The 13,259-nt window shown below is 39.2% G+C and overlaps 1 protein-coding gene across 9 annotated transcripts in view; it reads left to right on the plus strand.

The window, feature by feature from the left end:
• The window catches only part of ryr1b (ryanodine receptor 1b (skeletal)), a 128,421-nt gene that overhangs the window by 76,582 nt on the left and 38,580 nt on the right, over positions 1 to 13,259 (plus strand). For all 9 annotated transcript variants that reach the window (XM_081614644.1, XM_081614647.1, XM_081614649.1 and 6 more), the window contains 12 exons: positions 37 to 104; positions 1,143 to 1,264; positions 1,471 to 1,520; positions 3,456 to 3,516; positions 3,602 to 3,728; positions 4,755 to 4,863; positions 4,943 to 5,024; positions 5,356 to 5,486; positions 6,477 to 6,797; positions 10,050 to 10,290; positions 12,125 to 12,212; positions 13,064 to 13,156. In XM_081614644.1, the coding sequence (XP_081470770.1) occupies positions 37 to 104; positions 1,143 to 1,264; positions 1,471 to 1,520; positions 3,456 to 3,516; positions 3,602 to 3,728; positions 4,755 to 4,863; positions 4,943 to 5,024; positions 5,356 to 5,486; positions 6,477 to 6,797; positions 10,050 to 10,290; positions 12,125 to 12,212; positions 13,064 to 13,156 (1,493 nt within the window). The remainder of the gene's footprint in view (positions 1 to 36; positions 105 to 1,142; positions 1,265 to 1,470; positions 1,521 to 3,455; positions 3,517 to 3,601; positions 3,729 to 4,754; positions 4,864 to 4,942; positions 5,025 to 5,355; positions 5,487 to 6,476; positions 6,798 to 10,049; positions 10,291 to 12,124; positions 12,213 to 13,063; positions 13,157 to 13,259) is intronic.

The raw sequence follows: 13,259 nt of genomic DNA on the forward strand, positions 1-13,259 counted from the left end.
TAATGAGCGACTCCTTTTGTCGTTGATTGATAACAGAGGCCGTAGTCAGCAGCGGCCGCGTGGAGAAGTCGCCACATGAACAGGAAATCAAATTCTTCGCCAAGGTGAGCTGGAGGAATTTAGCCTTGAATGAGTTTAATGTTAATTTACTTAATTAACTTAATTACAGACAGAGTTTGGAAATATTTCGGAAGTAGCATTATGTTATAACGAGACATAAAACCTGTTAAAACAAATGTTTCTCGTTATAGCGAGACGCAAAATGTGTTAAAATGGCAACTTTTCTGGTTATACAAACATATAAAATTTGTTGTTTCACCTTTATAATCGTATGCAAAATTTGTTATAGAAGAAAGTTTTACACTAAGGGATGTAAAATTAGTGAAAAAAGAGAGTTTGTTGTTACGAAATTATATAAAACATTAAAACGAGGAAATTTCACGTTGCAAGAAAATAAAAAACCTTAAAAAAGAAGAAAGTTTCATGTGATAAAACAGCTTTTTTTTCTAAATCCTGTGTTTTGATGACCAGAAAATATGTAATATTTAGTATTAATGACATAAAACTTTATTTTATTGTCACAGTTCCTTTGTGTTTTTGCAGCTGGACGGTTCCGTTGGTCGTTTTCTTGTCAGAAACTTTTCCATTTCGTTTTAGCTTGATTAGCAAAGCAGCTTGAAAATGAGCAGCAGAAATAACATTTAAATAAATTTTATCTGTGTCAAGTTTATTTTAAAACCAAGTAAATAAATGTTCAAAATAAAAATTTACACCAACCGTCTTAACACACAAAACAGCACAGCAAAAAGCCCAGTGTTAATTTAACTCTGAAGAGTGTGGACTATATCAACACTGAAAAAGTGTTAATATCAACTCTGTGGGAGTTAAATCAACACTGGGAATTATGTTCTTAACTCCCACAGAGTTGATATTAACACTTTTTCAGTGTTGATATAGTCCACACTCTTCAGAGTTAAATTAACACTGGGCTTTGATTAAATCAGTTAAAATAAAACGGAGATTAAACAGAAACAAGTTGAGTAAAAGTGTAATATTTTAATCTAGCTGGTGGCTCCGGCGTTGAGAAACGCTCGGTGACCTTCTGTCCTGAAAGTTTAAACGTCGCCTTTCCTTTTGTCCAGATTCTCTTGCCGCTGGTCAATCAGTACTTCAAGAACCACTGCCTGTACTTCCTGTCCACTCCTGCCAAGGTCCTGGGCAGCGGCGGCCATTCCTCCAACAAGGAGAAGGAGATGATCGCCAGGTTTGTGTTTGCCGGCGCTCACCGGCCGCCCGGACCCGTCTGTCCTCTCCTGCTGCCACGTCCCTCCATGTCTCTCGTGTTGGAGATGATCCGTTATTTCCTTGACCTCTTATACTTTTTGTGTACCTGAAACGTTTGACCTTTGCCCCCTCCTCACCATCCTCCCTCCCTGTCCCTGCTTCTCCTCTTTTCTCCTCCGACCTCAGTATCTTCTGTAAGTTGGCTGCCTTGGTGAGGCACAGAGTTTCTCTTTTTGGTAAGGAATTTGCATGGTGGTGTCATTTGTCCATCCCGTCTTCCTCCCGTTTTTCTTTTATTTGTTTTCCACTTTCATCATTTCCTCCCACGTCGCTGAGTTTCCTGTCTAACGCTTCTTCCTCTTCAGCTCAGCTCCTGCTTGGCTTCTATGTTTTCTGCAGTTTGGTGATTTTAAAAGTTGTCTTTTTATGGCTTTGAAGACATTTATCAGAACAGTGTAAACGGAATAAATCAGGTTTAATATGGAGAGACGTTGGTTCCAATGTTACTGTAGGCAAAGATTTCAATAGAAGAAGAAAAATGTGGGGAAAATACTCTGAGAGGAATTTGCAATGTGTATTCAGGAGATAAACCTGCATTTTTATTCTTTTTTTTTTTTTAGATTTCTTGGTTAAAAAGATATTTGTTAGCCTTTTTTCATTATTTTTCAAAAAAAAAAATTAACATTTTAAAAAAAAAGAAAAGTTTAAAAAATATTTCAGATTGGATGTTTTCAAATTAGTTTTTTATATTTGTTTAAAATAACTTTTTCAGATTTATTTATTTTTTTTCAATTTAAATCTTTTTTAAATGTTATTTCTTCACATTTCTATCAATTGCTGTAAAAACTTTTCCGATTAAATTTTTAAAAATATTTTCTTCAGATTTTGGTTTCAAATTTTGTTTATTCAATTTTTTTTCAAATTTTTTCATATTTTATTTTTTAAATATTTTTTCTGATTTTATGTTTTCAAGTTTTATTTCTTTACATTACTTTTTTATATTTAATTTTTCCAGATTATTTATCTTTTTTAGATTTTAGATTAAAAAAAAAAATTGGATTTAAAAAAAAAATAAAATGTTTAATTATTTTTATTTTTTCTTATTTTTAATTTTGAGGCCACGTGTTATAAATTACACTCTTTTCAAACCTTGTACATATTACATCCCAGTCCTGTGGGAGGCGGGACTTCCTCAGGCAGACTCATTTCTATTTGTCTGAGTGAACGTTAGCAACAGCGTTCCTATTGGTCGGTGTATTTCAGTATTTCTATTGGTCAGAAGCTACAAAGCTCTTCTTCTGAATCTGTGTTCACTTCTGAAAAACATGTATAAACGTCATTCATGGTGTTGCTGTCGTTTTCTCCTCTTTAGTTATAAAAATTAAAAAATACGGTAACAACTTGCTGTCAAAAACGTTCATACATGTAAGATTTTCAACTATCAGATACACATTTAAATTACCCTCAAAGTGTTGTTTTTTGATTGAGAAGCTTTTATTTTTGAAAACTTTTTTATTTTTTCCAATTTAAAATTTTTGAAACGTGTTTTTTGGTTGCAGTAATATTGGAACGAATGTGTCTCCGTAGCTGAACCGCTGGCGTTGCTCTGCAGCTCTGTCATGTGTTGCCAGCCTGGCTTGTAGAGGCAATAGATGCTGTATCTTCATTTTTATCTGCTTCTCCACCATGAATCTCTAAAAGTCCCTTTTATTTGCGGTCTGATCGATCGCACAGAAACGTTACAGAAATACACATTTTTATTTTTTATTCTGACTTCTTGTAATTTTTTAGTGCCGTTCATCAAAACTTTTTAGATTTTTTTTTCTTTTTTGGCTTCGTCCGCCTTATTTTCTTTTAATGTTTTTAAGAGCGCTTCCATTTTATGAGAAATCGAGTCATCAAATTGATAGATTTTGCACACATAGAACCAAAGGAACAAATTTAATCGATTTTTCAGAATTGATTTAATGGTAATGTGAGTTTAATTGTTTTCTAACACAATTTGATTCAAATATAATTCTGTGTTTTGTTTATGCCAAACTTTTAAACAGGATTTCTTTAGTATTGATAGGAAAACTGGCATTTTTAATTATTTAAGTTATTTGAGCTTTTGTATTAAATTTGTACGGAGGTAAATCAGTGACGGGTCACAATCTGTGTGCCGTTTACAGGAACGGACGCACCTGCAGTGGTAAACTGTCTGCACATCCTTTCGCGCTCCCTTGACGCAAGGTAAATCCCACCACCATCATCATCATCAGAGAGGCAGAAAATAGACACAACGCTCTTCTATTTGATCGTAATCTTATTTTTCCAGGACTGTTATGAAGTCCGGCCCGGAGATTGTGAAGGCTATTCTGCGCCAGTTCTTTGAGAGTGCTGCAGATGACATAGAAAAGATGGTGGAGAATCTGAAACTGGGAAAAGTGTCGAGTAAAACGCAGGTGAGCGAGAACAAATACAGGAAGTTCAAAAAGTTAACAGAGTGTTTGAAAAAGTGAATAAAACCCCAAATCCTGAGCAGCTTCCTGTTATTTTACTCAAATTGCTGATGTGACTTTTGCCAAGTAAATTTTTTTTGTACTAAAAACAGTGATTAAACTAATCAGCAGTGCTAGGTACCGCTAACTAAAGTTAGTTTTGATAACTCTAACACACTAATCAGAAGCATTGGTAAATGCTAATGCTAAAGCACTACAAAAACAAGGCATTTAGCAGGAGCTAATGCTAACGACTTGAACAAATCCAGTTGATCATCAAAACTACAAAACTAATCAAAACTAAAGATGTCGAACTTTATTCAACTGGAACTTTACAAAGCAGCCAAGAAAATTAGCATTTTAGAATTTATCCAGTAAAATTAGCATTGGGATGCTAACTAAGCTAAATACTTAGCCATCATGAATTGTTGCTAATTTTTTTAGCATCAATGCTAAAAAATATTAGCCCAACACTACTGATAGGTGATATTAAAGTACTATTATTTTGAAATTTTTTTAGCAGAAGCTAATGCTAACAGTCTACAGCCAAACCTTTAGCCCAGATGTTGAACTTTATTCAACTGAACGTTTTTAAAACGGCCAAGGAAAGTAACGCTTTTGAAAGTATCCAGAAAAGATAACATGTGGACGCTAAATAAGCTAAATGTTTTCAAAGCTAGCTAACGCGCTAAACAAATAAGGGCTAATTGGTGAAAAAAAACCCTCATATCTGTTAGATTAGTCACTAAATGGTTAATGGTTCAAACATTAGCAACAGTCAGTTTGGTAATCTGGTTTCTGTCGTACAGTAATAAGCAGGTCGTTCAGGAAGCTAATTACAAGCTAATTATTTCTGCCACAAACTGCTAGCCTTTTAATGAGGAGTTTAAAATTGTTATCAAATAAGCCTTTTTTAATACTTTACTTTTATAGTTTCACATAAACGCCAGAGTTAGATTTTCATTGCTGTTTGCCTTCGTGTTTATTTAGGTGAAAGGGGTTTCCCAGAACATCAGCTACACCACCAACGCCTTACTTCCTGTCCTCACTTCGCTGTTTGACCACATCGCCCAATTCCAGTTTGGCGATGACGTTATCTGTGAGTCATTTCCTTTGGTTTGTTTTTAATTAATACTTACTAGAAACTTACAAAAAGTCGTGTTTTATTGAATCCGTAGTGGATGACCTGCAGATATCCTGCTATCGTTTGATGTGCAGCATATATTCGTTGGGGACTGTCAAGACTCCGCATGTGGAGAAGTAAGTCATTTTGGGAATTAGCTTTGTTTGGTTTTTTTGTGACTAAACTTTTATGCTGTTTTTATATCCATTTTGCCTCATGCCAAAGTGGCAGCTCCTAATATTTATATTTCTATTAATTAGTAAAAGAAAAAATGCTGACATCTTGGGTTATGTTCCCACTTTTTTTTACAAATAAATTAGATGTTACTGATTTTCTCTTGTGGAGACGACAACTAGCTCTTGGCAAGAGTTTGGTCCACCAATGTCAGCATGTTTGTGTATTTTATTTTGAAGCTAGCTGGTAGCTTCTTCATGCTGTGTTATTCCAGCCCTCTTCCTCGTCTTGCAGGCAGCGGCCGGCTCTTGGAGAGTGTTTGGCGCATTTAGCAGCAGCAATGCCAGTAGCCTTCCTGGAACCGGCACTGAATGAATTCAACTCCTTCTCTGTTTACACAACCAAGACTCCAAGAGAGAGAACTAGTGAGTTACGATTTCTACTCTAAAACATGTGTGTCGAAGTTGAGGCGCGGGAGCCGAATCTGGCCCGCTGTGGCTCTTTATCCGGCCCTCTAAACTCCAGATGCCAGATTTTATCAGTCCCTCCGGTTTCTCACAATAGTGGAAATTCACTCAAAATCAACATCCATCCATTTTCTTACACCCTTGTCCCTCAGTGGGGTCGGGAGGGTTGCTGGTGCCTCTCCAGCTAACGTTCCGGGCGAGAGGCGGGGTCACCTGGACAGGTGACCCTGGACAGGTCGCCAGTCTGTCGCAGGGCAACACAGAGACACACAACCACACACACACTCACACCTAGGGGCAATTTAGAGAAACCAATTAACCTGACAGTCATGTTTTTGGACTGTGGGAGGAAACCGGAGTACCTGGAGAAAACCCACCATGCACAGGGAGAACATGCAAACTCCATGCAGAAAGACCGGGGCCGGGAATCGAACCCAGAACCTTCTTGCTGCAAGGCAACAGCTCTACCAACTGCACCACTGTGCGGCCCCAATCCAATCCTGGATTGTGAGTTTATTGCAGATTTTCTGCAAAATGTTCAAAAACATTAAATGATGCTAGTTCTGACTTTCACTTCTGCCTCTGCGTTACTTGATGTGAAGTTTTGGTCGACGATCGAAGCGTCTAGGAGCCAAAAGTCACGTTTAACGTCATAAATGTAGCAAAACTATAAACGAATATTTCTAAATTAGCCTGAAAAAATGACAAAAACAGTTCAAAATCCTGGAGGAACAGAAAAAAAGTTTCATATTATTTAAACTCAGCAGGAACTTATTGAACGCAGAGACAGATAATATCGTAGCCGTCTTCATTGGTTCCGGCTCAACCGGCCCCTTTAAGAACATTCATGATTTTAATTTGGAGCAAGAAGAAAGCGGGTGTGACGCCGCTCCTCTAAATGTGAATTAAATCGCATTTATCCTGTAAAAACCACGTCTCCCTCACCAGTTTTGGGACTTCCCGACCAAGTGGAGGAGCTTTGCACCGACATCCCGGAGCTGGACGTCCTGATGAAGGAGATCCACGACCTCTCCGAGTCGGGCGCTCGCTACACGGAGATGCCCCATGTGATTGAGATCACGCTGCCCATGCTGTGCAACTACCTGCCCCGCTGGTGGGAGAGGGGCCTGGAGAACTTCCCGGAGCAGGACGGCCAGCTGTGCACCGCCGTGACGTCGGAGCAGCTCAACCAGCTGCTGGGCAGCATCATGAAGATCGTGGTCAACAACCTGGGCATCGACGAGGCGTCCTGGATGAAGAGATTAGCCGGTTGGTGACGATCAGATTGATTTATGGAAAACATTCAGTGTTTTTCAACCTTTTTTGAGCCAAGGTACATTGTTTTAATTGAAAAAATCACAAGGCACCACCAACCAAAAACGTAAACACAGATACTCTGTAGCCGCCGACATTACATATATAATCATTCTTATCAAAGTGTCTTGAATAGGAAACATCCATCCATCCATCCATCCATCCATCCATCCATCCATCCATCCATTTTCTTTACACCCTTGTCCCTGAGTGGGGTCAGGAGGGTTGCTGGTTCCTCTCCAGCTAACGTTCCGGGCGAGAGGCGGGGTCACCTGGACAGGTCGCCAGTCTGTTGCAGGGCAACACAGAGACACACAGGACACACAACCACACACACACTCACACCTAGGGGCAATTTAGAGAAACCAATTAACCTGACAGTCATGTTTTTGGACTGTGGGAGGAAACCGGAGTACCAGGAGAAAACCCACCATGCACAGGGAGAACATGCAAACTCCATGCAGAAAGACCGGGGCCGGGAATCGAACCCAGACCCTTCTTGCTGCAAGGCAACAGCTCTACCAACTGCGCCACTGTGCATTCTTATCAAAGTGTCTTGAATATGAATCATCCATCCATTTTCTTTCACCCTTGTCCCTCAGTGGGGTCGGGAGGGTTGCTGGTTCCTCTCCAGCTGGCGTGTCGGGCGAGAGGCGGGGTCACCCTGGACAGGTCACCCTGGACAGGTCGCCAGTCTGTCGCAGGGCAACACAGACACACACAACCATGCACACACACACTCACACCTAGGGACAATTGAGACAGACCAATTAACCTGACAGTCATGTTTTTGGACTGTGGGAGGAAACCGGAGTACCCGGAGAAAACCCACCATGCACAGGGAGAACATGCAAACTCCATGCAAAAAGACCGGGGCCGGGAATCGAACCCAGAACCTTCTTGCTGCAAGGCAACAGCTCTACCCACTGCACCACTGTGCATTCTTATCAAAGTGTCTTGAATATGAATCAAATAAACACAAAAATTGATTTTTATTATATTTTGCATTTCTTATTTCAAATTGCACTCAACATGTCCACTTCAAAAATACACCTGAACACCTGAACAGAGTCACAACACTGTGGTGTGAAGCATGAATTAGTGATGCATGAATGTAGCAATGTTCATGCATCACTAATTCTCTGGTTTTAATGTGACATGCTCTGTTTCTACTGCCATCTAGTGGTAAGAAAATTACATGATTACGCCGCTAGTCGCCGCTACAGCACAGACACTCAAATACGGCATTATTTGCAGATAATTAATTCATTTTCAAAAAATCTTTTAAGACCAATTACCGTATTTTCCGGACTATGAACGCACCATACTATAAACCACACCTTCATATTTTTATTACATTTAGATCATGTGCTTGTTCTAAATGAAAATTAGCCGTTCTTCTTTGATTTCCAATTTTGACTTCCAATGATTCACTTTCTGCTAGAGAGCCCCCTGGTGGTTGAAGAAAAATCCACAGAAAAGCCGCATGTTCAAAGTGTAGGAAAGAAGTAGCAGCTTGTAGTCTGGAAAATACGGCAGGTGAAATTGGACAATTTCCACGGCACAGCTGACGATCGGCTCAGTGGTTGAAAAACACTGATCTGAAGACTTTAATGTTTATTTATTATACTTTAAAGTGCTAAATCTGCATTTACCTTTTATACATTTGGGTTTAAAAAACACCCAGCCAGTTTTGGAAAGAAGTTCATGTTTTGTGGTTCGGGGGCCGTTTCTGACCCGCTGGAGGATTTTGTTTGGGCCCCTTCGATACACTGTAAAAACACTAAATCTTACCAAGTATTTTTGGTTGGGTTTCTTACAGTAGTGCAGTGGTTCTTAACCATCGAACGCCTGGAACCCCAGGGGTTCGGCGGAGCCTCTGCCGCGGAGGTAAAGACACACTTGTGTAAAGACGTGATGACGCCCCGCTTTGCCATCACCTGCTGCAGAGGATCACGTTACATTGCTGAGCCAATCAGAGGATCACGTTACGTTGCTGAGCCAATCAGAGGATCACGTTACATTGCTGAGCCAATCAGAGGATCACGTTACATTGCTGAGCCAATCAGAGGATCACGTTACATTGCTTAGCCAATCAGAGGATCACGTTACATTGCTGAGCCAATCAGAGGATCACGTTACATTGCTGAGCCAATCAGAGGATCACGTTACATTGCTTAGCCAATCAGAGGATCACGTTACATTGCTGAGCCAATCAGAGGATCACGTTACATTGCTTAGCCAATCAGAGGATCACGTTACATTGCTTAGCCAATCAGAGGATCACGTTACATTGCTGAGCCAATCAGAGGATCACGTTACATTGCTTAGCCAATCAGAGGATCACGTTACATTGCTTAGCCAATCAGAGGATCACGTTACATTGCTTAGCCAATCAGAGCTGTGGAGGAGCCCTGATTAAAGGAGCTCCACTCTCAGCATGGATTTGAACTTGTGTGTTTAATTACTTCAGCAAAACTCAGTTTTTACCAAATTCTGTAGCTTTCGGTGAACTTCTAAATATGCTTAGTCGCATCTTTTCGGGGTTGCTACTGCCTCTAGTGGCGTGGGGTGGTAACACAACTAATATAATTACATTATTAAATCAGAATACCGCAAAGTCTTTATTATTTATTATTAACTTTCCATTCTCTTAACAATGTAGAGCTAATTAAATTATCTAAACACCTAAAGACCTTAAAGTGGTTCCAGTTTCTCTCGATGGCCAACCTGTTGAAACTGGCAGATTTTAAATACCTTGGGTCGTTCCTGGACAGTCAGATCAACTTTGCTGAAAACACTGACTATATTTTGAAGAACTGATCACAGAGACTCTACCTTTTAAGACTTAGTGATCATGGGGTGACCCACTAGACTCTAGTTGGATTAGACTCTGGGGGAGAATCATATTTTATCACCACAGAACGGTTTAGTGAATGAAACTGGTGGGTTTGGTACCTCAAGAAAGGTTAAGAACCACTGGTCTAGATTCTTGTGCAAATATCTTAATACACTTGGAAAAAGACAAACTAACTTAAAATGAACTTTTCAATCGATAAGTTATCCTTACCATCGATGAAACGATCCTAATCCCACTGCCAGATTATTTCATTTATAACAGGACATTTTCCCTCTTGTAAGTGAATTTATCTGCCAGCAGCGTTAAATCTCAGTGAGTGACTCTGTCATGGACGATGCTTCCTTCAGTTTTCGCTCAGCCCATCGTCAGCCGGGCGAAACCGGAGATGCTGAAGTCGCACTTCATCCCCACCATGGAGAAGCTGAAGAAGCGAGCGGGGAAGGTGGTGGCGGAGGAGGAGCACCTGCGCATGGAGGGCAAGACGGAGGTGGACAGCGAGAACGGGACCATCCGGGACGAGTTCGCGGTGCTGTGCCGCGACCTGTACGCCCTTTACCCCCTGCTCATCCGCTACGTGGACAACAGCAGGTCAGAGAGCCGGGTCGGCGCCGCTCGGTTAAAATACACACACTGCCGTTTTTAGTTGCACTGAAACTCATTTCTAGATTTTATGAGTTCATCTGACATCAGCAGAGTTGGGCTGCAAAGACTTACGTTTACTTAAGTAACTTTTCTGAAAAATTCACTTTTAGGAGTATTTTTACTTTGAGTAATTTTATTATGAAGTATTTTTACTCTTGCTTGAGTAAAACTTCTGGATTTTCTACCCACTGAATGAAAAACAAGTTTTAACCAGAAATTCACCAGAAACAGAGACACACCTGCAGCTTCTGCTAAAGTTTCATCAGTTTTTCATTGAAAGAAACGGTAGCACTTTATTTGAAAGGGGGTGAATAAGACTGTAATAACACTGTCATAAACATGTCGTAACACCTGTTATAAAGGGAGCCTTCATGAATATTTATGACTGTTGTCATAAAGCGTCACTTGGTAAATTGACACTTTTAATACAAAGTTGACATTATTCAAAATGTCTTTGTTATGACAACTTGAAATTAACCAAGAAATTCATCCATCCATCCATTTTATTGCACCCTTGTCCCTTCGTGGGGTCAGGAGGGTTGCTGGTTCCTCTCCAGCTAACGTTCCGGGCGAGAGGCGGGGTCACCTGGACAGGTCGCCAGTCTGTCACAGGGCAACACAGAGACACACAGGACACACAACCATGCACACACACACTCACACCTAGGGACAATTTAGAGAGGCCAATTAACCTGACAGTCATGTTTTTGACTGTGGAAGGAAACCGGAGTACCCGGAGAAAACCCACCATGCACAGGGAGAACATGGAGACTCCATGCAGAAAGACCGGGGCCGGGAATTGAACCCAGAACCTTCTTGCTGCAAGGCAACAGCTCTACCAACTGCACCACTGTGCAGTCTAACCAAGAAGTCATTATTGTTTAAACTTTACCTTTGATAACATAAAGTTACCTAATTACCTTTTTATGTGCAATCCGTAAAACTTTTATAACAAATTTACATCAGTAATGATTTCTTGATTAATGTCAAGTTATCATAACAAAGATATTTTGAATAATGTCAACTTTGTATTAAAAGTATCATAATTTACCGAATGACGCTTTATGACAACAGTCATGAATACTTATGAATATTCATAAATATTTGAATATTCATGTCATAACACATGTCATAAACATGTCATAACAGATGTTATTACATGTTTATGACATGAATATTCATGAATATTCATGAATATTCAAATCTTTATGAATATTCATAAAGATTTGAATATTCATGAATATTCATGTCATAACACATGTCATAAACATGTCATAACATCTGTTATGACATGTTTATGACATGAATATTCATGAATACTCATGAATATTCATGTCATAAACATGTCATAACATCTGTCATCATGTCATAAACATGTCATAACATCTGTTATGACATGTTTATGACATGAATATTCATGAATATTCATGTCATAAACATGTCATAACAGATGTTATGACAGTCTTATTCACTCCCCTTCAAATAAAGTTTTACCAAAGAAGCTGATTTGAAAGCATTTATTTTGCCTGATTTTGTTATTTCGTTATCATTCTTTTTATATGAATAATTTAAGTCCTTAAAATACCAACATTGTTCCGTCTGATGGTGTAATTTTAAAACATTAAACGATTGATAACTTGATCAGTTACTCAGCACGTTATTTTACACCAAATACATTTTTAGTCCTACTTGAGTGATTTCTTGGTCGGATACTTGTTACTTCAACTCGAGTGAAGATTTGTTGACGCTAACCATCAGTTTTTTCTGTTTTTGTGAAAAGGGCGCGGTGGCTGACCTGTCCGGACCCGGATGCAGAAGAACTGTTCAGGATGGTGGGAGAGGTGTTCATCTTCTGGTCCAAATCACATGTGAGGGTCCAACGTGTGAAACATCCGTTAAACTTTCACTTTTTTAGTAGTATGTTTTGTTCTCTAATACAGTTTTGCTTGGCCTTAAAAAGTAAAAATGAAACAAAATAGTAATCGATTAGTCAATTACTAATCGATTAATTGGACAAACAATTGGCTCATTCTGCTAATTTTCATTTAACCATTTAAACTTACTTTATACAACATTAGAGATACGTTAAAAAGCTAATCTTTTTTGGCAGGCAGGGTGTTCAAAGTGAGGCGCAGGGGCCGTTTGTGGTTCTCTGGGGCATTTTTACCAGAGGCGGGCAGAGAACCCAAAAACTGTAAAAGCAGCAATACTTTAACATGTTTTTACTCAAACGTATAAATATTTGGTAAAACTCAAGTATTGAGAAACTGGTCAAATTATCAATTGATATTTAAAAATTACATCATCAGATGAACCAAAATGTCAAATTTTGGTGTTTTAAGGGTCAAAAGGTACAATAATTCATATAAGTAACAAAAAATAAAATCAGGCAGAATAAAATGTTTCCAAGTCGGTTTCCTTTAATGAAAAACTGATGAAACTTTAACATAAGCTGCAGGTGTGAGTCTGAATCTGGTGAATTTCTGGTTAAAACGTGTTTGTTTTTCATTCAGTTGGTGGAAAATCCAGAAATTTTTCTCAAGTAAGAGAAAAAATACTTCATAGTAATATTACTCACAGAAAAAGAACATTTTTCAAAAAAGTTACTCAAGTAAATGTGCCTAGTTACTACCCAACTCTGAAAGTTACCAAGTATATGTGAATATATTTGCTCCTCCAGATGATTAAGTGAAATGTAAGTTTTGTGTTTCTGTGGCAGAACTTTAAGCGGGAGGAGCAGAACTTTGTGGTGATGAATGAGATCAACAACATGTCCTTCCTCACCGCTGACAGTAAGAGCAAGATGACCAAGGCAAGAACCAAACATCCGTCCTCTTCGATCCACCACATACCGAGACGTAACACATTAAGGAACTAAACTCTATTAATTTATGTATCACTAACGCTCCAAGCAG

The sequence above is a fragment of the Poecilia reticulata genome, chromosome 13, assembly GCF_904066995.2.
Source record: "Poecilia reticulata chromosome 13, P_reticulata-male-v2, whole genome shotgun sequence".
NCBI classification, from domain to species: domain Eukaryota; kingdom Metazoa; phylum Chordata; class Actinopteri; order Cyprinodontiformes; family Poeciliidae; genus Poecilia; species Poecilia reticulata.